The following is a 27835-nucleotide window of genomic DNA, read 5'->3' on the forward strand; positions in this document are numbered from 1 at the left end:
ACTAATGTCGGAAATGTCAACTGCAGCAAATGGATTAAGTGATCGTGCGCTGGTCTCTTTGAATATTTAAACATTACAGATTTTTTTCCATTTACAGGAAACTTTCGATTTACTGGCACCTAAATAACCGGAAATCTCAGTTAACCGGCAAAATTCAGGAGTAGGTTCAGGTAAGTTTTATTACTTGCCTTCCTCGGTCTGTTGCTGTGCAAGGGTGTGGCTGCAGCTGTTGCTAAGCTACAGAGACGCTTGGAACTTGTGGCCATTGTTCTGAACCTGTTGCTAAGCAACAGGGTTTGTTGCTTTATACGGAGCTCTCAGCTCTCCGTATCTTTTACTATAGCTTTCGGTTATCTGGAATTTTTGATGAACCGGCACCACGTCGGTCCCGGATAAAAAAAAGTTTCCTGTAAAATATTATGTCAGCTTTGGCAATTTTAACGGAAAAAAAGCTGTACAGCAATTTGAAAGACAGAATATACAATTCAGGAAGGTCACTGCGCAGTCATTTAATCAATTGATATTTCAGAAAGCATCAGCACCACCTGTCAGACCCGGTTTTAATAAGTTATTAATAAAAAAGGAGAATTCAACTGTTGGTTCCTACAAAATCTAGCTGCGTAAAGCTGGTAGGCTAGCTGACCTCTGGCCATGCCAAACACAAAACAACCCTGTGGTTCATGTGGCTATCCTTCTGATCTAATATTCATGTAATGAACCAATGGGTCTCCTGTAGCATTGCTCATGATAGGTTGATTATAAAGATTGGAGCATTACACCTGGTAATGCATAATGAATTGTATAGAAACATTAATACAAAAGCAAAATACTGCAGATGCTGGAAATCTGAAATAAAAACAGAAAATGTTGGAAATACTCAGCCGGTCAGACAGCATCTGTAGAGAGAGAAACAGAGTTAACGTTTCAGTTAGAGATGTAACAGATTTTTTAAGCAAGTGTAGCGGCAGGGAAAGGGAGGAGGGGAGGAAAGAACAGAAGGGAAGATCTGTGATAGGATGGAAGGCAGGAGAGATTAAAGGACAAAAGGGATGATGGTGCAAGGCAAAAGGAGATGGTAATGGGACAAGTAAAGAAACAAAAGATGACTCTAGATGAGGTGTAAATGTCAATGGCAGAATCGTCAACAGCTGCCATGTGAGAGAAAAAAAAAATAGGGGCCGAGGTTATGGTCTGAAATTGTTGAACTTGATGTTGAGTCCAGAAGGCTGTAATGTGCCTAATCGAAAGATGAGGTGCTGTTCCTCGAGCTTATGTTGAGCTTCGTTGGAACAGTGTAAGAGGCCGAGGACAGAGAGATCAGAGTGGGAATGAAGCGGAGAATTAAAGTGACAGACGGCCGGAAGCTCGGGGTCACGCTTATGGACTGAACGGAGGTGTTCTGCAAAGCGGTCGCCCAATCTGCGTTTGGTCTCCCCAATGTAGGGGAGACAACATCGTGAGCAGCGAAATTGCAAGAAGTACAATTAAATCGCTGTTTCACCTGGAAAGAGTGTTTGGGGCCCTGGACAGTGGGAAGGGAGGAGGTAAAAGAGCAGGTGTTACATCTCCTGTGCTTGCACGGGAAGGTGCCGTGGGAAGGGGAAGGGGTGTTGGGGTGATAGAGGAGTGGACCAGGTTGTCGCGGAGGGAGTGGTCCCTTCGGAAGGCTGAAAGGGGAGGTGAGGGGAAGATGTGTTTGGTGGTGGGATCACGCTGGAGGTGGCGGAAATGGCAGAGGATGATCCGTTGAATGTGGAGGCTGGTGGGGTGAAAGGTGAGGACAAGGGGAACCCTATCGTGGTTCTGGGAGGGATGGGAAGGGGTGAGAGCAGAAGTGCAGGAAATAGAACGGACACAGTCAAGGGCCGTGTCAACCTCGGTAGAGGGAAATCCTCGGTTGAGGAAAAAGGAAGATATATCGGAAGCACTAGTATGGAAGGTGGCATCGTCAGAGCAGATGCGGCAGAGACGGAGAAACTGGGAGAATGGAATAGAGTCCTTACAGGAGGCGGGGTGGGAGGAATTGTAGTCCAGGTAGCTGTGGGAGTCAGTGGGCTTATAGTGAATGTTTGTCAATAGCCTATCCCCAGAAATGGAGACAGAGAAGTCGAGAAAGGGAAGGGAAGAGTAGAGTCGGAGATGGACCATGTGAAGGTGAGGGATAGGTGGAAATTGGAAGCAAAGTGAATGAAATTTTCTAGTTCAGGGCGAAAGCAGGTACGGCACCGATACAGTCATCAATGTACCGGAAAAAGAGGTGAGGGAGCGGACCTGAGTAGAACTGGAACAAAGATTGTTCCACATACCCCACGAAAAGGCAGGCATAGCTAGGACCCATGCGGGTTCCCATAGCAACACCTTTAATTTGGAGGAAGTGAGTGGAGTCAGAGGAGAAGCTGTTCAATGTGAGAACAAGTTCAGCCAGGTGGAGGAGGGTGGTGGTAGATGGGGACTGGTTGGGCCTCTGTTCAAGGAAGAAGTGGCGCACCCTCAGGCCATCCTCGTGGGGGATGGAGGTGTAGAGGGATTGGACATCCATAATGAAAAGGAGATGGTTTGGGCCAGGAAACTGGAAACTGTTAAAGTGGCGGAGGGCGTCAGAAGAGTCACAGATGTAGGTGGGAAGAGACTGGACAAGGGGAGAAAAAATAGAGTTGAGATAGGAAGAGATAAGTTCCGTGCGGCAAAATTAATTGAGGTGGGGGCATTAGGGGATGAAGCTCAGGCCTTTGCTGAGGACTGATCGTTCGGGGTCAGAGAGGGGAAGGTCAGAGGGGATAGTGAAAACACGGCAGGGGGCTGAGTATTTCCAGCATTTTCTGTTTTTATTTGTATAGAAACACTGATCTCCTGTGGTGTGGCTGACTAAAAACAAAAATGAAAAAAAAATGAAAAAAAATGTATAGAGATTTGATTCCTAAGACACCAACGGAAGAGGCAACTTGATTTTCTTGCTCATCATGGATCAGTGGCTTTAGTGGTGCATTAGATGGCCTAACACTCCGATTTTTGAGAGATATTTTGTGTTTTGCCTGACTGTTGGACACTTATTCTGTCTACCTAATCTCTGGATTACCATTGACACTAAAATGAGGAGAATGGCAAAGAGTGATGAGGATTGTGACAGACTGCAGGGGAACATAGACAGGCCAGCAGGATGGGCAGATAGCTAGCAGATACAGCTCAATATAGAAAAACATGAAGGAATACATTTTGGAAATAAGGATTTGGAAGGAAGTACATAATAAATGAAAAGATTTTTAATGGAACAGGAGAGCAGAGGACCTTAGAATGCAGATGCACAGGTCATTAAGGGCGATAGTGCAAGCAGATAAGGCCATAAAAAGGCAAACAGAATCCTTGGGATTGTATCTAGAAGTATAGAATGCAAGAGCAAGGAGGTAATCCTGAACATGTACAAGACCTTAGTGAGACAGCAGCTGGAGTATTGTGTACAGTTTTGGGTACTCCATTATAGGAAAGATATAAAAGTAATGGAAAAGGGGCAGCATAGATTCATTAGAATGTTAACTGTGATGCTTGGTTACAGTTATGAAGAGAGTTAAGAAATTAGAGATTTTTCCACAAGAGCTGAGAAGGTTAAGGGGTGATCTGAAAGAGGTCTTAAAGATTATGAAGGATTGTGATAAGGTAAGTAGTGATGGATTGTTTTCACTGGTCACTGAGATAGTAATTAAAAGGACCTAAATTTAAGATAATCACAAAAAGAATTAAAGGGAAAAATTAGAAAAGAAAACTTTACATAGAAGGTAGTTAGAATGTAGCAATATCTGTCACAAACATGTTGAAGCAAAGTTCACAAATTCTTTTAAAAGATACTTAGATACATGCATGAAAAAGAGGGATGTTAAAGGTTACGGCAGTCACATCTTTATTAGATTTTAATACAGACACTGCTTTCTGTAGTGGCACAGCAACAGCCAATAGAGTCCAGCATTGTCGATTGGGCATACTGCTAGGATTCCTGGTGGCCCCACTAGATGAGACATCACAGCAACACAATCACTGTATATAAATCCACACAACATAAGTCACCAGGCTAGTCACTATAATTGACTTTGGCATCTCTAAATCAGGGATGAACCAGCAGTCCAGGCTTCCTGCCCCGATCGATAACAACAATAACTTATAGTTATAACCAGCAACACCCACATGTGAATGTCAGATGAAAACAGGACGGACTTGGCTGTGGTGCTTCCTATGATTGACAAGCTTGTTGACACACTGACAAGGCTCAGACATGAAGAATGGGGATCTGGCTGAGGTACTGGAGGACCAGTGGAACCATGGAGTGATACTGACAAACAATGCTACAGAGGATCAGGTCTCTAGTCTATCTTCTCAGCTTCCGAAGGCACATGGGGGGAAAAATTCAGTTGGTTAGCGCCTCCCGTTAGCGCCTCCGGGGGACGCTAACGGGCCGCTAGGAACTTAGCGCTGCTCGCAAAATTGACCAGTCGTTATGCGGCGACACTAAACACTACCGCCACGATCTCCTTACCCGCAGATCGTGATGTCAGTCGAGTGTGCAACGCCCCGGTAGCACCCCGGACCAGATATTGAGTCACACCCCCTGCCTTAGCGCCCGCCGCTAGGGACGACAGGTAGAGGAGAACGTTTTCAAGTCAGGAAGGGACTGGGGAGCGCTATTTAAAGGCGGGCGCTTCCTGCCTTTTCTTGTCGGCAAAATTTTTGGTACACGCAGGTTGAGAGGGAGAGAGACGTCTGGAAAGATTTAACGCTATCCTAAGGAGTTTTGGCCCTCAGCACCACTTTTGAGGTTCCTAAGCGCCCAGCTCTTTCCCTGGGCCTATCCATTAGTGCTTCCAATACAATTGCTTTAGAGGCCTCTCCAGGCCGAGATTCAAGGCTGCAATGAGCAGGGAGTGGCTGGCCAGCAAGATGGCCCCTCCCCTTTAAGAACTGGACGGCGCCAGTCTGTCTGGCTTCCATGGTACCTGAGCTTCAGTAGCGTTCTGAGGTAGCGGCTCACTCCCTGACATTTGCGCCATAAGAGAGGTATGTAGCGCCTGATTTAGCGCTCAAATCACCTCCAGGGGCGATAGAGGCAAATTTTGCAGTCGGAGGTGAGAATTAGCGCTGGGCGCTAAACTTTGCGCCCAGCTGATATTAATGCCCCAAAATGGGCGATACCCAATTTTTCCCCCATAATGTGGGGACACTTGTGGGGAGGGGGAAAGAAATAAATAAATACGACAGAAATAAGGCAACGATACAGACATTGCAGTTGTCTTTGGTGCCCCTGAGCTAAGGTGGGAAAAATCAGCCAGGATTACCTCTCCACTCTCCAGTGACAAGTTTTGGATGTGTGCGTGTAGAAGCTCGATGAGGATGTGATCAGACTCAACATTGATGCTTCCCCTGTTGTTATATCTGGGCTCACGAAGAATGGCTGGCCATTTAAGAGTATGCAGCAGCAGACCAACTATAGGGGGCTATAGAGATACTGGGAGCATCGAGACACCCTGGCTCACTGCTTACTGCTCCCAGTCTACCCAGACCTAGAAAGAGATGTAAAAACACACGGCTGATCTGATATCGCCTGCTTTACACGATTGCCCAAAGTCAAAATTACCCCCATTGTCTCCAAGTGGGAAACTAGTATCAGTATGTAAATGTTTTTATCAACCTCTTCCACGTAACATTCTGTTCACCCTATTGAGAATGATCTTTTTATCTAATTCATGTAGACATTCCTTAAGCTTCCTATCCCTTCCTGGATTGTTCTATTTTTGAGCACATACAATTAAGGGAGGGATTACCTCAAATTGGATTTCCCTGTTGCAGTCTCCTTCCCACAGTCTCACAGCTATAAATCCACAGAGAGAGTCAATACAAAACTGCACATGGACTAGTTTCCCCAGCTGCTCATAAATTCAATGCTCTAGATAGGGACTGGGAGAGAAGCCAAATTAGCCACTTGCTCCACACACAAAAGAAAAGTCAGCCACCGATTTTCAAGGTTAACAGTGGCAACTGGCCAATTGTTCTGACATTCTGAACATGTTAACTGCTCCTTTCTCTCAATCAGCTGTCTCCGTGTACTACCAGTCTGGATTGTGTGAGGAAAAGAAGGGGCATTTATTGTACGTACTGCGTGCATTTGACTACATAACACCTGTCAATGCACCCCAAAGCTAATTCATTGTTTTAAGTGCTTTGAGATGTTTCGATAGCATGAAAAGGCACTATATAAATGCAAGTATTTTTTTTTCTTTCTGGCATGTTTTGTTCTAGGTGTTGAACTGAAATACTTGGAAAATCTTGTCTTCCTGATGTCTAATATTCAGCAGAAAATAATGATATATTTAGCACATATTTATTGAAAATTCTGCTGCTAGTAGAAGGTGGTAAACTGAATTTCTCCTGTATTAAATAAAATGAAAGTTATTATAGGAAACAACAACAGCATCTTGTTACACCACTATTTATTCACCTCTGTGACCTGGTATTGTCTACTTCCAGTCCAGACAGAAATATTTTCTTTTCAGAAGGATTTAAGGGTCTGCGGTCCAAGATGAAATGTGTTTGCAGACTCCTAAACCACCATAAAAATATAAATATTCAACAAAATATTTTTAAATAGACAAATGGTAACTGATACAACACAGTTTCTACTCCACTTATGAGAAAAATTCATATACCTCTTAAAATAATAGTCTCTCAGGAAGCCTTCATCCGTGCCTTGGTTACCTCTAAACTCGACTATTCCAATGCTCTCCTGGCCAGCCTCCTGCCTTGCACTCTCCATTAACTTGAGCTCATCCAAAACGCTGCTGCTTGTATCCTAACTCGCACCAAGTCCCGTTCACCCATCATCCTTGTGCTCGCTGACCTACATCGCAACGCCTTGATTTTGAAATTCTCATCCTTGTTTTCAAATCCCTCCATGGCCTCGCCCCTCTCTATCTCTATAACCTCGTCCAGCCCTTACAACCCTCTGATATCTCTGTGCTTCTCCAATTCTGGCATCTTGCGCATCCCCGATTTTCTTCGCTCCACTGTTGGAAGCCCTGCTTTCAACTGCCTCGGCCCTAAGCTCTGGAATTCCCTTCCTACACCTTGCCGCCTCTTTACTTCTCTCTCCTCCTTAAAACCTACCTCTTTGACCAAGCTTTTGGTCACCTTATCTCCTTATGTGGCTCGGTGTCAAATTTTGATTGAAAAATCGCTCCTGTGAAGAGCCTTGGGACATTTTACTATGTTAAAGGAGCTATGTAAATGAAAGTTGGTGTGGTGTCGTTGATAGATCATGAAAAGAAATGCTATAACAGGCATAAAAAGCCATGAGGCATATCTCACCTTATGCACTCAATAACAAACTTATCTACTCCAAGGGGTTGTATTGTGCTTTTACTCTGACCAAAATTATAATTACACAAGTGACTGACAGCACAAAGCTGCTGATTTGATAGCTGTGAATTATATCTGGCATTTAGCTGTACGTAGGAAGAGGCTGCGTGCAGTTAATTGTAATTTGTTAGCTTTTCTAGACTTGTGCACTCTTAATTATTTCCATGGGGTCCTTTATCTAATTTGTTCAGCTGTAAGATGCTTTTTTACACAGCTCATGTAATCACAGTGTAGTACTGTAATCCCAGAACTGAACATCTCCTCGTTTATATTAGCTCTTCCTGGACAGTCTAGCAGCCGAACTAAATTTTGATTTCTGCGCAATGCCCCATTTACATTACAAGGTCTTTACCGTCCTCGTGCAAAATTTTGGTTAGTTTTTTTGCATAAGGTCGTGTTTCAAAACAATCCTAATCTTTCTGTTGGAAATGTGTCTCAAATGGTTCCCCACCCCACGCCCACCGCTCCATCTCTCTCTCTGTTCATTTACTGCACTTGGTTTCCACTACTTCAACACTAAAATGTCTCACTGTTAATTCTTCCTGCTCTTCAGTTGGTGCTTAAGGTCAGTCAGACTGCCCAACCCTCACTCCCCAACTTGATTGACTTGGACAAAGAAAAAATATTTAAGCTGAAAGGAGAGAATGTTACCTAATGTTTGAGAGAAATAGAAAATGCTGGAAATGCACAGCAGGTTAAGCAGCATCTGATAGAGATAGATTTATAATTGAGGCGTAGAAACTCTCGAGTGCTGATCATGGGTTACACTGAAATGGTCAACATTTTCTGTGTTTAGTTCCGATTTCTCATAGTAAAGGATCCTCTAGGAAAGAGTGATCATAGCATGGTTGAATTTCAAATTCAATTGGAGGGTAAGAAAGTTGGGTCTCAAACCAGTGTCCTGATCTTAAATAAAGGCAATTACAAAGGTATGAAGGCAGAGTTGGCTAAAGTGGACTGGGAAAATAGATTAAAGGATAAGACGGTTAATAAGCAATGGCAGACATTTAAGGAGATATTTCATAACTCTCAACAAAAATATATTCCAGTGAGAAGGAAAGACTTTAAGAGAAGGGAGAACCATCTGTGGCTAAATAAGGAAGTAAAGGATGGTATCAAATTGAAAACAAAGCATACAATGTTGCCAAGATTAGTGGAAGGCCAGAGGATTGGGAATTTTAAAAAAATAATAGAGAGAAGATGGATTATGAAAGTAAACTAGCAAGAAATATAAAAACAGACAGTAAGAGCTTCTACAGGTATATAAAAAGGAAGAGAGTAGCTAAAGTAAACGTTGGTCCCTTAGAGGATGAGACTGGGGAATTAATAATGGGGAACAGGGAAATGGCAGAGACTTTGAACAAATATTTTGTATCAGTCTTCATGGTAGAAGACACTAAAACCATCCCAATAACACATAATCAAGGGGCTATAGGGAAGGGGGAACTTAAAACAATCATTATCACTAAAGAAAAAGTACTCGGTAAAATAATGGGACTAAAGGTGGACAAGTCCCCTGGACCTGATGGCCTGCATCCTAGGGTCTTAAAAGAAGTGGCTACAGAGATAGTGGATGCATTGGTTGCAATCTACCAAAATTCCCTGGATTCTGGAGTGGTCCCAGTGGATTGGAAAACCGCAAATGTAACGCCCCTATTTAAGAAGGGAGGAAGGCAGAAAGCAGGAAACTATAGGCCAGCTAGCCTAACATCTGTCATTGGGAAAATTCTGGAGTCCATTATTAAGGAAGCAGTAGCAGGGCATTTAGAAAATCATAATACAGTCAAACAGAGTCAGCATGGTTTTGTGAAAGGGAAATCATGTCTGACAAATTTGCTGGAGTTCTTTGAGGATGTAACAAGCAGGGTAGATAAAGGGGAACCAGTGGGTATGGTGTATTTGGATTTCCAGAAGGCATTCGATAAGGTGCCACATAAAAGGTTACTGCACAAGATAAGAGCTCACGGGGTTGGGGGTAATATATTAGCATGGATAGAGGATTGGCGAACTAACAGATAACAGAGAGTCGGGATAAATGGGTCATTTTCCAGTTGGTAAATGGTAACTAGTGGGGTGCCACAGGGATCAATGCTGGGGCCTCAACTATTTACAATCTACATTAATGACTTGGATGAAGGGATCGAGTGTAATGTAGCCAAATTTGCTGATGATACAAAGATAGGTAGGAAAGCAAGTTGTGAAGAGGACACAAAGAATCTGCAAAGGGATATAGACAGACTAAGTGAGTGGGCAAACATTTGGCAGATGGAGTATAATGTGGGAAAGTGTGCGGTTATCCACTTTGGTAAGAAAAATAAAAAAGCAAAATATTATTTAATGGAGAGAGATTACAAAATGCTGCAGTACAGAGGGACCTGGGGGTCCTTGTGCATGAAACACAAAAGGTTAGCATGCAGGTACAGCAAGTAATCAGGGAGGCAAATGGAACGTTGGACTTTATTGCAAGGGAAAGCAGGCAAGTCCTGCTACAACTGTACAGGGTATTGGTGAGACCACACCTTGAGTACTGCGTACAGTTTTGGTCTCCTTATTTAAGGAGGGATAAACTTGCATTGGAGGCAGTTCAGAGAAGGTTCATGAGGTTGATTCCTGAGATGAAGGGGTTGACTTATGAAGAAAGGTTGAGCAGGTTGGGCCTATACTCATTGGAGTTCAAAAGAATGAGCGGTGATCTTATTGAAACATATAAGATACTGAGGGGGCTCGACAAGGTAGATGCAGAGAAGAGGTTTCCCCTCGTGGGGGAATCTAGAACTAGGGGGCATAGTTTCAGAATAAGGGGTCGCCCATTTAAAACTGAGATGAGGAGGAATTTCTTCTCTCAGAGGGTCGTAAATCTGTGGAATTCTCTGCCCCAGAGAGCTGTGGGGGCTGGGTCATTGAATATATTTAAGGTGGAGATAGACAGATTTTTGAACAATAAGGGAGTGATGGGTTATGGGGAGCGGGCAGGGAAATGGAGCTGACCAAAGATTAGATCAGCCATGATCTCATTAAATGACGGAGCAGGCTCGAGGGGCCAAATGGCCTACTCCTGCTCCTATTTCTTATGTTCTTATGTTCCACCTTTCACACTTTTCTATTCAGCTCAACGTTAGTTAATGTTTTGCTTCTTCAGTGTCTTGCTCACCCTACTGGAGGGATAGCACCGTCAAAGTTAATCATCTGTGAATTAGCTAGGAAAGAAAGAAAAGATATGTGCCAGCATTGGGCTCATTGCAACCTGTGAAGTGGCTCTTGGATGATAGAAATGCATTGATCAACAATAATTATGGGGAAAGAGAGGAATTGCAATCATAGTGATTAAGAGTCTCTGCGGACACTGCAATCTGGCTGAGAAAAAGAGAAACAGCAGTTAGAGTGGCTTAACAAATGAGGCAATCAATTGCAACTAGGGAAAAAGAGCAAGTGCAGTAAACGATTTGTGACATCTAAGAGACACTCATCTAAAGACTAAAACTGCGGCTTTAAATGGCTTTTAAAAAATCAGCCGTGCTCCCCTGAGGGGCCAGTGAATAAATGCACCACGTAACGTGGTATTGAACTGTACAGTCCAGAAGTCCCAAGTTCAATCCTGGCCTGTGCTGAGCTAGCAATGTTGTTACAACAGATTCCTGGCTAGAAATTTGAGAGCGAAATAAAATCAGTCACGGTATGCACAATTGAGTGAAATTGATGACCCCTGCTGGAAGTGAATGCAAGTCTGCAAACACAGCTCCAGCCTGCTGAGAATAAATTTAAATCGAATTTATTTAAAGACAACAGTTTATTGTTTCTGCTCATTTTAATCATCTATCCATATCTTATTAAAAATCTTGGCCTAGAAATCCGATCGCGGTCAGAAACTGGCACGCAGGTGTCGGGGCACGCGCTGCATGCACCTGTTAATGTGGACTCAGGCAGTACGCGATATTCGTGCTGCCTGGTCATTATAATCCCGCAGGTGTAGAACCAGCGTTAACCCGTACTACTCATCGGCTTCAGGCCTATGGGTGGGGAAGGGGGGTGGCGGATATCGGGCATCTCTGATGCCAGTTAAAGGCAGTTAGCACCTCTTAAAGGGGAGATGCACTCTGGCTGAAGACAAAGTGAACATTCAACAATAGTAAAATGGCTGCAACAAGCGCTGAGAGAGCACCATTGTTCTCTGATGATGCCCTGGAGGCCATGGTGCTGGCAGTGGACAGGAGAAGGGACATCCTCTTCACCAACCCCCCCCCCCCCCCCCCACAACCAGGGGGCAGGAAGCTCTCCATGCATCAACTCAGCAAGGGTTCGTGGGATCTGCAAGGAGTGGAGGTGGCTTGGGAGTGGGGACAGGGAAGAAATTGCTTGAGAAAAAGAGAGAGAGGGGACAGGGAGAAAGACTAGGTAAAGAGAGTGAGAGATCATTCCTTATCATTATCTATTTCATTATAAATAGGTTATGATCGAAAACCTAGGCCCTTCTGTTTATATTGCACTGGAAGGTGAATCCTGCATTACGGAGCCACTTTGTGAACATACAACACGTTAAGTTGCTTTTAATATACTTAACAGGGGTTTTTTTGTTTTTGTGTAAGGGTAATGGCCTCCACATGCTACCTTTGTATTTAGCACTGGTCTTCATGTACTTGCTGGGTTCTGCTGTGTAATATGGAGATCCAGAGGAGAAAAACACAGCAAGGTTATTGACCTGAAACGTTGGGCTGGATTTTGTGAATGGAGACGTGCTGGAGGCGGGACTGCTGCTTGTCGGGTCTAAGTCCTGCCTCCATCATCTTCTGGCCAACCAGAGGGATTTTCCCCTGATTGACCTTGTTAAGCCCGCCCTGCGGGCTCAGCAGGCCAATTAGGGGGAAGTCACTGACAGAGCACATCAACGTCTGACGTGCCATCTGTCAAGATTTCAATAAAGAAGAAATGTCAGCGTTTGACAGCTCTGTGAAGCTGTCAAACACTGACATTCTGTGTAGCTTGATGAGCCCTTGTGGTCAGGACTCATCAAACCTTTCTACTTTGTAGATCTCAGATGACTGTTGGTTCGGAGGATCCAACAGCCAGTCTGTGAAATCTACAAGGAAGATGTCGGGACTCCTGATCCAGAGCGGATGAAGGCTGTAGGCAGAAACAAAGGTAAGTGAATATTTGTTGACAATTTACACTCACCTTACATACTTACCACTCCACACTTGCACCCATCACTCACCTCTACATCTCACTTTCAGACCTCTCCGACCCCCGCAGACCCCCTACTCGACTCCTCCAACCCAGCGGAGTTCTCCGAGGTCGGGAAGCCTGCAGTTGAAAAGGTAAAATGGGACTAATCCTTATTTCTGCCTGTTAACTACCTGTTAACAGGCAGTTAAAAGGATTTAATCTCTTTCTCGCTTCGAGGAGACGGGACCCAGGACAGGACGGCTTCCCGCCTCCTTGCAAAAGTGCACGGAGGTGGGATGGGGGCGGGTTTGCCAGCCGCCCCCACTTTCTGCAACTTTACCGGCAGTCCCGCCTCCATACCCGCCTCCTCGGGGCTGGCAAAATCCAGCCCTTTAACTCTGTTTCTCTCTCCACAGATATTGCCCGACCTGCTGAGTGTTTCCAGCATTTTCTGTTTTTATTACAAAAACATAGAATCAGCTTCCAACGTTTACTATCCTGGAGCAGGCAGACTTCACTAGACCCACATTTTGCTGCTGTCAGTCCCTCCAGATCCTATTACTTTACATATACATAGGAATGCAGACAACGTCAGGGGGGAAACTGTATGCCTGCAGTCAACTGTATTTGACTTCCACAGAATTATGGGGTAACTCAAATCAATGGTCACAGCTTCTCCAAACAGTCTCTCCCACCAGCACAGGAGATTTTTGTCATGTGATCAAACCTTAGTGTGTTAGGGAGACGGCCACCAGAGGCCTCAATAAAAGCTGTTACCTGTTCAGCAGGAAATTTGTGTTCTCTGTCCAGCTGCGCAGCAATTGGAACAAGCTCCTTTTCCGCAAAACCTCTGCAGGTGTCCCGCAACAACTGATGAGTCTCTGGAAGCTTGACCATTTGATAGACTGTGTGCAGTCGGCGTAAACATCTTGACTTTACGGCTGTAGTAGGGGGAAAATACAGAATAACTGATCAGAAACAGTGGTCGCTACTTGGTATACTATCACTAGGTAAAATCATGGATACCCTAAAATTGCTTGATCAATTCCATCAGCGTTGCCCTAATCTGGACGATGGTGGCACAGCATTTCATGGGTGCAAACAGAAGCTCCTCAACAAAATGCTGTACGCCCAAGGTTAATCGATTAAAGGCCAAAGGTCAGTTGGGTAAACATAGAAGATAGGAGCAGGAGTAGGCCATTCGGGTAATGTGATAACAATCATTTCTCTTCTTTTCATTGTACTGACACAGCAAATCACACTTGTTCTGACACGTGCTGCCAATGGGGAATCATTTCTAGGGGAGGAGAGACATAAAGAAAGAAAGACTTGCATTTATATAGTGCTTTTCATGACCAGCGGACGTCTCAAAGTGCTTTACAGCCAATGAAGTACATAGCTTGGATTCCTGTGCTACAGAGTTACCAATTACAGCGAGCCAAGTGGAGATCACCCCCCCAGCCCCCTAAACCTATCTTTAGATGTGAGATTTTCAGTCCTGAGCCATATGGCTGAGGTATTCAGTTGTGTCAAAAGCAAACATGGTTAAAGAGGCAAGAAATATCTGTTGCCTGGGACCAAATGATGGCTAAGTGCCATTAATATATCCTTCTCTCCTCTTTCACGTCATCCCTTTTACCTCATTTTCTCTTTATTTCTTCATAATGTAACTGGCTGTAGAATTTGCAAGTGCTTTCACTTGCCAGAGGCATATCCCAGAATTCATATCAGAAGTGTTAAAACTAAAGCTTTAAGAGTGGGCTTTCACTGAATGCAGTGGGATAGCCCGGTTGTAGTTTAGGCCTGTTTTATACACTTGCTCTGGGGTTTGTAACTAGATGCTAGTTTCCATAAGCAGACCAAGTCCCTTCTGCCTTTATTCACTGCTGTGTATTGACTAGTATGCCCAGGTCCAACAATTAACCCTTAATCACAGTAATCACAGTAAACTGCTTTCTGGACAATATGTGGGATTCTCACCATGTTCTCTCATCACCTCAGGAAGTGGAAAATGCAAGGCTAAAACTAATTGGTCAGATTTATTTAGAGACAAAATAATATACAGAAGCAAAAAGATACAGCAAGGTACTAAAAATATAATAACCAAACTTACACAATAAATAGCCACCTTTTAAAAACAAGAGAAAGTGTGAAATCATTGCACTTCTTTCAGTAAGCTCGAATTAACAATTTCTGATGGCAACTTACATGGAAAGAATTCTGCAGAGTTGCTATTAGCAAAGATCAGCAAGGCAAATAGGGAGCTGAAGGCCCCGAGAAAGTTTGTAGGTTGTAACTCATCTCTTTTCATAAACAATTTCTTCTCAATTATCAGACAATTAAAATGTTACTAATTTTTTAACATGTGGGTGAACAAGATGTGAAATTGTGACTTCCTGGGCACGTAATAGTCTGTTTTTGATACCTAGCAGCAATGGAAAACACAATCACATCTGGGTCATTGAAATGCAATCAGCATCAAAATTAACTCTTATCTTTCAAAGACCCTATAATTTGATTAACTTGGGCTCAAAGGCTACAGGACATTAGCCCCAGTAGCAGCTATTAGTGTTCAAGGGATCGCTAATCACTCCATAGCACTCTCTTGCCATTTTCTGAGTCAGAAAATTGTGGGTTCAAGCCCCATTAGATACTTATAAGTATATAATCCAACATTTTAGTGCAGTACTGAGGGAATACTGCATTGTTGGAGGTGCTTCTTTCAGATGAGACATTAAAGAACTTGCATTTATATAGTGTCTTTCACATCCTCAGGACATCCCAAAGTGCTTTACAGCTAATGGATTACTTTGAAGTGTTGCCAGTGCTGTAATGTAGACAAATGCAGTAGCCAATTTGGACACAGCAAGGTCCCACAAACAGCAATGAGATAAATGACTGGATAATCTGTTTTGGTGGAGTTGGTTGAGGGATAAATATTGGCCAAGGCACTGGCAGAAGTCCCTTGCTCTTCTTCAAATAGTGCAAGAGTATCTTTTATGTCCACCCGAATAGGCAGGCAGAGTGGTTTAACATCTCATTTGATAGACACACTTCAGCCAATGCAGCACTCATCTCATTGCTGTTTGTGGGATCTTGCTGTGCACAAATCGGCTGCTGCGTTTGCCTACATAACAAGTGATTACACTTCAAAAGTAACAAATTGGCTATGAAGCGCTTTGGGGCATCCTGGAGATATGAGAGACACTGTACAAATGTAAGTTCATTCTTCTTTCTCTGCAGCAAGAGAAAAACTGGGAATTACCAGCACAGCCGACACAACAGATGATCATAATCCTGAGGCAAGAGGGTGCAAAATTGTGATCTCCCACACAAAACTTTCCCCAAATGCAGGGGATTTGCTAGACCAACCTACTATCGTCAATAACAGTAACTGGCATTGGTATGGAGCCTTTAATATAGACAACGTCTCAAGGTACCTCACAGAGGGGAAAGCTCGGTATCTCTGTGGGAGTTTCAGGAGAGATGAACTAATGTTTGGTGTGAGTGATGGGTTCCAGGAAGGCTTTAGAGATAGTGAGGTGGAGGTTTTTAGGGAGAGCGTTGCAGAGAGTAGTGCTGTGATTCTGCTAGTGTTCCTGGCTTCTTGTGCATCCCCGATTTTAATCGCTCCGCCATTGATTGCCGTGCCTTCTGTTGCCTAGGCCATAAGTTCTGGAATTCCATCCCTAAACCTCTCCGCCTCTCTACTGCTCTCAACTCCTTTAAGACATTCCTTAAAACCTACCTCTTTGACCAAGCTTTTGGTCACCTGTCCTGATATCTCCTTATGTGGCTCGGTGTCAAATTTTGTTTGAGAACGCTCCTGTGAATCGCCTTCGGACGTTTTACTACATGAAATGCACTATATAAATGCAAGTTGTTGTTGTTGAGATGGCTTTAGGTACTGCCACCAAAGGTGGAGCTGAGGGAGCAGGAGATCACTTACAGGACCAGAGTGCACAGGAGATGCAAGGTTCGAGAAGGCCGCAGAGGCAAGACTGTGGAGAGATTTGTAGATGAAGACCAGTATTTTAAATTCAATCCATTGGGCGACAGGAAGCCAGTGTAGGTCAATGAGGACAGAGGTGATAGGTGAGAGGAGCTTGATGCAGAAGGCTCAGAAGGTCGGTAAGCCAGGAAGGAGGAAGGGAATAATTTGCATAGGGTAGAGGTCGGTAAGCCAGGAAGGAGGAAGGGAATAAATAAACCTGTGTCAAACAGCCTCTATGTTACCTTTACTTTGTCTGCCCTTTGATTTATTAATATTTTTATGGCAGTGAGCTCTCTCAAAACCACAGATCCATGAGACTCAGTGGTGCCACTGTTACCAGTGGACGAGGCAGTTTATGATGCTACCTTAGATCTAAGATTTTTTTCCATTTTATTTTCTTAAAGTAAAAGCCTTGTTCGGGATCATTTTTGTAGCATCTTAGACGTAATTTACATGCACTTTTGGGTTCACATCAGAAGATAGTTATGGATAGGGAGGCTATTCAACACATCTTTGTTTATCCATGCAGAAAGATCCTAGAATTTTCCCATTTAAGCATACAATTGTTCCTTATAACATTCCATGGCTTTTGTCTCCACTACTCTTCCTGGAAGACTATTCTATATGTTAAATATAAGAAAAATTTCCTGACATCGGTCCTAAATTTACCTTTTCGAGCTTGAACTTGTGCCCTTGTCCTACTCTCGCAATTTAACAAAGTAATATTCTGGTTTTTCCTTTTACCATTCCCTTGACTAGCTTGTATATCTCTATAATAAGATCACTTCTCAGATGCCTCTATTCCAGGCCGAAGAGCCCATGTTTATATAGAGTTATTATCAGAGAAACAGGCCATTCAGCCCAACTGGTCTATGCCGGTGTTTATGCTCTACACGAGCCTCCTCCCACCCCTCTTCATCTCACCCTATCAGCATATCCTTCTATTGCTTTCTCCCTCATGTGCTTATCTAGTTTCCCCTTAAATGCATCTGTGCTAATCGCCTCAACTACTCCCTGTGGTAGCAAGTTCCACATTCTTACAACTCTTTGGGTAAAGAAGTTTCTCCTGAATTCCCTATTGGATTTATTCATGGCTATCTTATATTTATGACCTCTAGTGTTGGACTCCCCCACAAGTGGAAACATCTCGTCTATGTCTAACCCTATCAAACCCTTTCATAATCTTAAAGACCTCTATCAGACCACTCCTCTGCCTTCTCTTTTCTAGAGACAAGAACCCCAGCCTGTTCAGCCTTTCCTGATAAGTATATTCTCTGTTCTGATATCATCCTTGTAAAAAATGTTTGCACCTTCTCCAATGTCTCTATGTCCTTTTTATAATATGGAGATCAGAACTGTGCACAGCATTCTCAAGTGTGGTCTAACCAAAGTTCTATACAAGTTTAGCATAATTTCTTTGCTTTTTAATTATATCCCTCTAGAAATGAACCCCAGCACTTGTTTTTCATTTTTTATTGCCTTATTAACCTGCATTGTTACTTTTAGTGATTTGTGTATCTGGGTCCCTAGATCGCTTTGCTCCTCTACCCCATTTAGACTCTTATTATCTAAGCAGTGTGTGACCTCCTTATTCTTCCTACCAAAATGCACCACCTCACACTTATCTATATTGAAATTTATTTGCCAATTTCACACCCATCCTGCAAGATTATTAATGTCTACTTGTGTTTTCTCCTCATAACTCAGACTTTGAATACTAGGGATCAGCTTTGTGGCTCTTCTCCGCACTGCTTCCAGTGCACAAAGGTCTCTCTTGTATCAAGGCAAGCAGAACTGAACTCAAAGTGTGGTTTGACAAGAGCACCATACGGTTTGGTCACAACTTCCTATAACTTGTTCGGCTATGTAGCTCTGCATTCTGTTGGCTTTGATGATCGCTGCTCTGCATTGGTCGGGCATGTCAAGTCTACCAAGGCACCTAGGTCTCTTTTGGTTTCGTCCATGGCTATTTCAGCACCATTCTTGGGGTACATGTGCCACTTATTCTTTCTTGCTGTGTGCAGTATGTTACATTTTTCTCCATTAAATTTTATGTCATATTTCTGCCCACTTACATATCATATCCAACTTAATCTGCAATTTCTGGGCTGCCTCCTGCAATTCAACTGCCCCTCCTAGTTTGGTATCATCTGCAAATTTGACCGCATTGCATGGAGTTTCTGAATTCAGGTCATTTATGTTCCAACACTGAGCGATGATTTTGCACTTTAAGGTGAAGTTTCTAAGAAAATAAAATGGCAAAAGTGCCAAATCCAACCCATTAATGCAACCTGCTTTGCCCAAAAGACAGAAAATACGAAGTAAGGTCCCATTTTGTAAGCTTCATTTCTGAAAGTGTTGCTGTATTTAGAATGCTGTTTGTAGCTAATAAATCAGCAAAGGATAGAATTGTATTTACAAACCTGATGGTTTATCTGTAAAAAAAAACATTTGCTGTGTTGCTACTGGGTTTATTTAGCACATATCTTGGCATCAATATGCTATTTAAAAAACTCCACTTAAGCCAGTAGGCTTTGAGGTTGTGTCAATATACTTCTTGTCTAATATTCTCAATTCATATCAACCCACCTCCAACTGTAAACACCAGTAGTGCACCAGTTTAAAACCGTTTAAAATGTCCTCTCCAGACACAGCCCAAGTTTGAGAACACAAAGCCTCTTAAACTCATTATACTGCTGGTCGTTTCACACAGTTCAAGTAGAGATGGAGATGTAATTTGCTCAGCCTTGAGTTGTAGTCATTACTTAGTTTGTCTGCATAATAACAGTAACTACATTTCAGAAGTAAATCACTGATTATGAAGCTCTTTGTAATGTCCTGAGGACGTGAAACAGGCTCTGAAAAGGTACCTTCTTTCTAGTGAAAATAACATAAGAAACATAAGAACATAAAAAATAGGAGCAGGAGCAGGCCATTCGGCCCCTCGAGCCTGCTCCGCCATTTAATGAGATCATGGCTGATCTGATCTTGGCCTCAACTCCACTTTCCTGCCCGCTCCCCATAATCCTGGACTCCCCTGTTGCTCAAAAATCTGTCCACCTCCGCCTTGAATATATTCAATGACTCGGCCTCCACAGCTCTCTGGGGTAGAGAATTCCAAAGATTCACGACCCTCTGAGAGAAGAAATTCCTCCTCATCTCCATCTTAAAAGGGCGACCCCTTATTCTGAGACTATGCCCCCTAGTTCTAGATTCCCCCACAAGGGGAAACATCCTCTCAGCATCTACCCTGTCCAACCCCCTCAGAATCTTATGTTTCAATAAGATCACCTCTCATTCTTCTAAATTCCAATGAGGATAGGCCCAACCTTTCCTCATGCGACAACCCTTCCATCCCAGGAATCAACCTAGTGAACCTTCTCTGAACTGCCACCAATGCAAGTATATCCCTCCTTAAATAAGGGGACCAAAACTGTACGCAGTACTCTAGGTGTGGTCTCACCAACGCCCTGTACAGTTGTAGCAGGACTTCTCTACTTTTATACTCTATCCCACTTGAAATAAAGGCCAACATTCAATTTGCCTTCCTAATTACTTGCTGCACCTGCATGTTAACTTTTTGTGTTTCATGTACGAGGACACCCAAATCCCTCTATACCACCGCATTCTGTAGTCTTTCTCCATTTAAATATTTTTCTTCTCTATTCTTCCTACCAAAATGGATATCTTCACATTTTCCCACATTATACTCCATCTGCCAAATTCTTGCCCACTCACTTAACCTCTCTGTATCCCTTTGCAGACTCTTTGGGGTCGATTTTGTCAGTGGGGGCGGGCTGGGGGCATGTCAGGTGGTCGGCGTGTCAGGACCCCGCCTCCGATGTGAGACGGGACAAAAGTGCAATTTTGTCCTAATCGGGCACTTGATTTCCAGCGTGTGGGAACCCCTGGCCCAATGAGTCTTTTGATACTGAAACTCACCTCCGATGACATCATCTATGCAGCTGGATTTAAGGCCTGCAAGCAGCCTTGGTTCTTTTTCAGCCGTACAACTTTATCAGCATATACTTCTGAGGGGTTTCTACTGCTACTATGTCCAGCACTAGACCAAAGTGTGAACCCAGATTCGATGAGGCCTCCCTCCAAGCTCTGGTACAGGGAGCAAGAGCAAACAAGGAAGTGCTCTTTCCTTCCTCAGGGAGGAAAAAGCCTCCACAACAGACCAAAGCTGTGTGGCTGCAAGTGGCACAGGAGGTGAATGCGATTTCAATGTGCAGCAGAACCTGGCTGCAGTGCCGAATGAGGTTTCATGACCTTCTCCGCACAGGAAAAGTGAGTATTCCATCCCCATGACCCTCAATCTGATCCCCATCGCCTCTCATCACCAACATTCTGCTTTGTCAACCTCCTCCTCCACATCCCTTCACCCTTACATCCCTGCACCCTTCCCCATTCCCTCTCCCTGTATGTTCACATTCACCTAACTATTCAACTATGCAGCCCTCACACTCCCTATCACTGTGATGCTATGACAACAACTTACAACACACAGGGAGGGCCCTTGGTACCTCACTCCATCTTTGTGTCCTTCTAAGCATCTATGCTATGGATTCTCCACACTCACTCCTTCATCCTCACTCAAACTCCACTTGTGTCCCTCATTGCAGGAAAAGAGAGCCCACAATAAGAGGGAGAGGACAAGGACAGGAGGAGAGCCACCCTCAGTAGCCCAGCTCACCGTTGTGGAGCAGGAGGCCCTGGAGATCGTGAGAGTGGAGGAGGATGCGCAAGTGGGGGATGGACAGATGGGCACATCAGAGCAAGCTGGTGACAGAATAGTTTTTCATCTCTCTCTTTGACATTGCATGAGTGACTGATACTGATTCTGATGCTCTAACAGATTGACAATTCAATGTGCATGCAACGTTTATCTCACATGTCTAACTCTTTCCTTTACTCCCCCACAGTACCAGCGACAGTCCCCCTCCCCACTGTCCAGGAGGAAAGGAATTAAATGGTCACCATGCTTCTGGTATATGCCTCAGTTGAGGAAGCGCTCAGTCAAGGTGGGGAGAGGGGTTTCCCCAGGAGGTCACACTGGAGATGGGTGTCAGGCTCCAAACTTCCACAACAATGAGTAGGCCTGCTAAAAGTTCGCCCAGACCTGAGACAACAAAGTTCTGCCACCTGCAAGTGATCATTGCTGAAAGCTCCTTTTTAATGGTGGAGATGCAGCTGTTAGTAAGCAATCCAATTGTGAGGCCGCCAGGATTAACTGGCGTGTTCCAGGGGAGACGTGCAGCACGGGGGAAAGTGTTAAATTCAGAAAGACCTGTCAAAATTGGATTATAGAGGCACTTAACTGGTTGTTAAGGGCCTTAAGGGCCTCTTGGAGGCGGGATGGAAACGGGGTCTGAAACCCCGATTCTGGGAAAATTGCTCGGAGGCGGAATCGGAGCCGCCCGCCATTTTTTTTGCGATTTTAGCACCTCACCCACCTCCAATCCCGTCTCCTCGGGCCTTGCAAAATCGAACCCTTTATATCCTCCTTACAATTTCCTTTCCCACCTATCTTTGTATCACCAGCAAATTTGGCAACAGTACACTTGGTCCCCTCATCCAAGTCATTAATATTATTAATATATATTACCCCCAACACCATGAGCTCTTATCTTGTGCAGTAACCTTTTATGTGGCATCTTGTCAAATGCCTTCTGGAAATCCAAATACACTACATCTACTGGTTCCCCTTTATCCTCCCTGCTTGTTACATCCTCAAAGAACTCTAATAAATTTCAAACACAATTTCCCTTTCATAAAACCATGTTGACTCTGTTTGATTGTATTTTGATTTTCTAAATGCCCTGCTACTACTTCCTTAATAATGGATTCGAGCATTTATAAGATCGCTCTCCCATTAACTTATTTAGTAAAATCCTCGTGACAACATGGCATTTGTTCACAAAAACCTCCACTCTAGATTGGTTATAATCTCTTTGTGGGGGAGGGGGGGTGGAATATTGACAGTTTGTAGTTAGTCCAGCCTTTTACATCCTAGATATCAGCAACTAGTTAAAGCCAGACCCGTGGTCTACAGAGCAGTAGTGATACCCGCCCTCCTGTATGCCTCAAAGACATGGACCGTGTACAGCAGGCACCTCAAAGCACTGGAGAGGTACCACCAACGTTGCCTCCGCAAGATCCTGCAAATCCATTGGCAGGATAGGCGCATCACGTCAGTGTTCTCGCTTAGGCCAACATCCCCAGCATCGAAGCTTTGACCACGCTCGATCAGCTCCAATGGACAGGTCACATTGTCCGCATGCCCGATACAAGACTCCCAAAACAAACGCTGTACTCAGAGCTCCGACACGGCAACAGAGCCCCAGGTGGGCAAAGGAAATGCTTCAAGGACACCCTCAAAGCCTCCTTGAAAAAGTGCAACATCCCCACCGACACCTGGGGATCCCTGGCCCAAGACCGCACAAAATGGAGGGGAAGCATCCGGGAAGGCGCCGAACACCTCGAGTCTCTTCGCCGGGAGCAAGCGGAAGCCAAGCACAAGCAGCGCACGTCAACCCAAGCACCCTGCCCACCCGCCCCTTCAACCACCGTCTGCCCCACCTATGACAGGGACTATAGGTCCCGCATTGGACTCATCAGTCGCCTGAGAACTTATTCTTAATGTGGCAGCAAGTCATCCTCGGCTCCAAGGGACTGCCTAAGAGAGGGAGATATCAGCAACTATTAAAGCCAGGCCCTGGGAGCAGTCAGTAGGTGAAAGGGCATCACTCAGCTGGCTGGCAGAGAGCAGCAGCCACTGCTTATGCTCAAATTCCCCCCCTCAATATCCTATTATTTATGATAGCGCGGGGTTGGTCCTAGGTCCCGGCCTCCCACCTCGCTCCAGAGGTTTATCGCTTGTTAAACTCACTCGTTGCTCTGGTGACTCTCCACAGCAGCGAAGCCATCCCTGCCGACACCGCGTGCACCCTGCACTACGTCCCCCACCTCCGCACCCCGCCGCTGCGTTCCGCTCCCATACCTCCCACTCCAACCCGGAGAAGCGGCAGATTGTACCGTTGCGTCTTCCATTCTGCTAAAGAAAACTTTTATTGTCGCAAACAATTACTGTGCACTAATTTGTAAAACAAAAATAAAACCAAAATTTCTTATACTTTGTGCACTGGAGGTGTAAGGTGAATAACTTCCAGGGGACGGAGCGAATGATTGCCAATAATGTTCCTTTAAGTAGCATTGCAACAAAAATATTTGAAGACCGTAATCTGTAAAGCGCCTTGTTAATGCATTTTTAACGTAAAGGCAGCCATGCACTTGATAAGACTTTGAGAATCTGATCACTTTCTGGGAGATTCTAAATAATTTTGCAGCTAAGTATTGGATAATGTGAAAAAAGTCTACAGGAACATTTTGGTATTGCACTTCCAATGGACCTGCGAGAATGTTAAATGCAGCTTTAATGCTTTTTTGAGAAGCAGATTCATAAAACGTTTTGTGTACTTTTTAACCCAATTACAAAACCATTTGGAGTATCTGTAGTGTCCGCGTATTAATAATAGACGGACTGCAGGAGAACAGTAATAACAGGTATGTAAGCTTAAACTGCAGTACAGAAGCCTGCTATGGCTTTATATACAGGTGTGGTCACTGCCGGTACTGCAGTATAAAATCAGTTCTCTCTTAAAGGTACATACACAACAATTCCTCCCCTTTTAGATAAACAGTACATAACATTCATTTAACAACTAAATAATAACTAATTACAATTACAATTTTCTCTGAACTATATACATCAACTGAAATAATCATTTATAAGTTCAGTCTTTGAGGAGGCTTCCTGATCCTGACTGGATAGCGCCTTTCTCGAGTATCCTGTTCTTGCGGCGGAGTCGATTCTGGCTCATTGTCATTGGTTGGTTCGTCAGCTTCCAATACCACCGATTCTGAGGTAGACGCAATCTGTACTTTGGGTTCATTACCAGGTGCACATGCTCGTGGTATGGGTTTGGCTTGTTCCTGTGACTCTAGAACCTGGTCAGCATGGCGTCTCACGATGCTCTCTCCAACGTCCACTGTGTACATTAGTGGTCCCTGCTGTGTGCATATCGTTCTTGGCTGTCATTTTTCTGTTCGGTAGTCGCGGGCCAAGACTGGTTGCCCTATCTTGAAGCTCCTGGTTGGCTTCTCATTGATGTGCTGGAATTGCTTATCCTCAACATCTCGTCTAATGTTTGGTTTGAGCAAATCCAGGCGACATCTTAGCCTTCGGTTGAAGAACATTATGGCTGGAGCGTGGTTGGTGACTGCATGTGTCGCATTCCGGTAAGCAAACAAGAAATTATCCACCTTGTGTTGTAGTGGTATGTCGTCGTTATACATCGCCTTTATTGCCTTTTCAAAGGTCTGAACAAACCTCTCAGCCAATCCATTTGTGGCTGGAAGATATGGGGCAGATGTGTAATGTTTCACCCCATTATTCCTCAGAAACCTCCGGAAATCCTCGGACACAAACTGTGGCCCATTGTCGGAGCAAATCTGTTCTGGCAAGCCATTCCTGGCGAAGATGGTCCGTAGGACTGCAATAGTTTTCTCCGTGGTGGTGGAGGACATTTTGATGACCTCTGGCCATTTCGAATGGGCATCCACGGCGATTAGAAACATTGAGTCCATAAATGGACCAGCAAAATCAATGTGTACCCGTTGCCATGGAGATGAGGGTCACTCCCATGGGTGTAGCGGGGCCTGTGGTGGAGCGTTTTGGATCTTCTGGCATCCTGTGCATCTCTTGGTCATATCCTCGATTTCTTTATCGATTCCCGGCCACCACACAAACGCCCTGGCTAGGCTTTTAATTTTTACCCCTCCCAGATGACCCTCATGAAGCTCATAGAGTGCTCTATCTCTCAACTTGGGTGGAATTACCACTCGGGATCCACACATCAAGGTCCCCCGGCACACTGACAGCTGTTCTCTCCTTGGCGAGAATGCTGGCAACAGTGAGTCGCCATGTGCTGGCCATCCCTTCACTGTCAAATCATAGACCCGAGTGTGTGTCGGGTCATTCCGGGTTTCCTTCTCTATACTTGAGTTTGTAACAGGTAGACATTCGACTATGGTCGAATGGAATATCTCAACAGGGTCCACTGCAGGTGCTTCCTCTGCCATAGGCAACGGTAGGCGCGACAGCCCATCAGCGTTTCCATGCTGTTTCATACCCTTGTACTCTATGTTGTACTGATGTGCCCCTAGAAAAAGTGACCATCTTTGCAGCCGTTGCGCCATCACCGGAACGCCCTTCTTTGGGTTAAAAATGGAGACCAGAGGCTGATGATCAGTCAGTAGGGTGAATTTCTGCCCGTGCAGATAATGAGTGAACTTCTTCACCCCCCACACCAGGCTGAGGGCCTCCCTGTCAATCTGGGCGTAGTTACGCTCGGCTGAGGTTAACGAGCGCGACGCAAAGGCTATTGGCCTCTCTGAACTGTCAAGGAATTTGTGTGACAGCACCGCTCCAATGCCGTAGGGAGACGCATCACATGCCAACCGAATCGGTAGTGTTGGATTGTAGTGGGCCAATACTTCTTTTGAAGTGATTAGGCATTTACATTTCTGAAAGGCACGCTTACACTCATCACTCCATTTCCATGCTACTCCAGTTTGCAGCAGGGCATTCAGTGGGTGCAGAATTGTAGATAAATTCGGCAAGAACTTATGGTAGTAGTTCACCAACCCGAGGAACGACCTCAGTTGCGACACATTTTCCGGTGCTAGAGCCTTGACTACTGCCTCAATCTTGTCTGGGAACTTATGCAACCCTTCCTCATCAATCATGTGGCCACAATACGAGATTTGTCTCCTGAAGAACTCGCATTTGGGGCGGTTGGCTCGTAGCCCATATTCTTGTAATCTAGTGAGCACCTGCTCCAGGTTGGCAAGGTGTTCACTGTCATTTTCGCCCGTAACCAGGATGTCGTCCAAATAACACTGGGTCCCCGGGATCCCTTGCAGGACTTGTTCCATTGCCCTCTGCCAAATAGCCGGGCTGATGCTACCCCGAATACCAGTCGGTTATACTGGTAAAGACCTTTGTGAGTGTTTATCGTGAGGTATTTCCTAGATGCTTCTTCCACCTCCATTTGTAGATACGCTTGGGCCAGATCAATCTTCGTAAAGCGTTTCCCTCCAGATAGTGAGGCGAAAATATCTTCTATCCGTGGAAGTGGATAATGTACTGTGTGCAGGACTGGGTTCACAATTACTTTGAAGTCCCCACAGATGCGAACCTTCTTCGGCTCCCCAGGCGTGCTGCTCAATGATTTCTTCATTACAGGGACGATGGGTGTGGCCCACTCGCTCCAGTCCACCTTGGACAGTACACCCGAATGCTCCAGACTCTCCAGCTCTGCTTCAATGGCTGGGCGGATCGCGTACAGTACCGGTCTGGCCGTAAAAAATTTTGGGTTTGCGTTATCTTCGATTTTTATCATTGCCGTTACTCCTTTTAGAGTCCCAAGTCCTTGTTGGAACACCTCTTTTGCGTCAGTTAGAATTTTTGACAGTCGTCCAGGTGTGACGTCGTCATCCTTTTTGTCAGTCACAGTTAGCGCCTGAATGGAATGCCAATCCAATTGTATTTTTCGGATCCATTCACGTCCCAATAATGGTGGTCCTCCATCTTGTAGTATATATAGATACAGTTTCTGTGTTTCCTTGCCGTTGTATTAAACTGGCACCCTTATTTTTCCTCTGGGGTAGACTTTTTGCCCCGTGTATGTCTTCAATACAATGGACGTGTCCTTCAAGGGTATGTGTGAGAATAGCCGCTCATAGTCTTGTTGATTCATGACAGTTAGGGCTGATCCTGTGTCCAATTCCATCTTTACTTGGGACCCTGCTATCATGAGGGTGACCCAAATGGTTCGGTGATCCTCCTTTGCGATCACGTTGTGTAACTTTAGACAACTTAGTTTCCTGCTCCCGGAGTCCTTATCACTCTCCTGATCTTCCGAACTACTGTCTGTCAATTTCTTTACTTTCTTGTACTTTTCCTTAGTAGTTCTTTTAGTGTTGGTTTTCTTTCCCGACCTGCAGACTCTTGCTATGTGTCCCATTTTCCCACATTGCCTGCATACTTTGTCCTTAAACCAGCAGTCCTTCTGATCATGGGTTGTTCTGCCGCAGCGATAGCACTTTTCTGCTCCATACGCTATTTCGTTAGCGCTGTATTCTTGTGGTTTCTGTTGTATTTCCGCAGCTCTCCGTGCTGCTGCTTCGTAGGATACTGCCACGCTGAAAGCCTGTTCT

The 27835-nt window shown here is 44.6% G+C and overlaps 1 protein-coding gene across 4 annotated transcripts in view; it reads right to left on the reverse strand.

Annotated features, from left to right (window-relative positions):
- The window catches only part of acads (acyl-CoA dehydrogenase short chain), a 303908-nt gene that overhangs the window by 268353 nt on the left and 7720 nt on the right, over nucleotides 1-27835 (reverse strand). For 2 of the 4 annotated variants that reach the window (XM_085961832.1, XM_085961829.1), the window contains exons 1-2: nucleotides 23445-23554; nucleotides 13333-13496 (exon numbers count right to left, since the gene is read on the reverse strand). In XM_085961832.1, coding sequence (XP_085817958.1) covers nucleotides 13333-13496; nucleotides 23445-23481 — 201 coding nt within the window. In that variant the 5' untranslated portion in view covers nucleotides 23482-23554. Of the gene's footprint in view, nucleotides 1-13332; nucleotides 13497-23444; nucleotides 23555-27835 lie in introns of those variants that run through there. The other 2 variants (XM_085961830.1, XM_085961831.1) reach the window with 2 other exon arrangements.

The sequence above is a fragment of the Somniosus microcephalus genome, chromosome 19 (genome assembly GCF_052327205.1).
Source record: "Somniosus microcephalus isolate GS21.2 chromosome 19, FLI_Smic_1.0, whole genome shotgun sequence".
In the NCBI taxonomy this organism is placed as follows: Eukaryota; Metazoa; Chordata; class Chondrichthyes; order Squaliformes; family Somniosidae; genus Somniosus; species Somniosus microcephalus.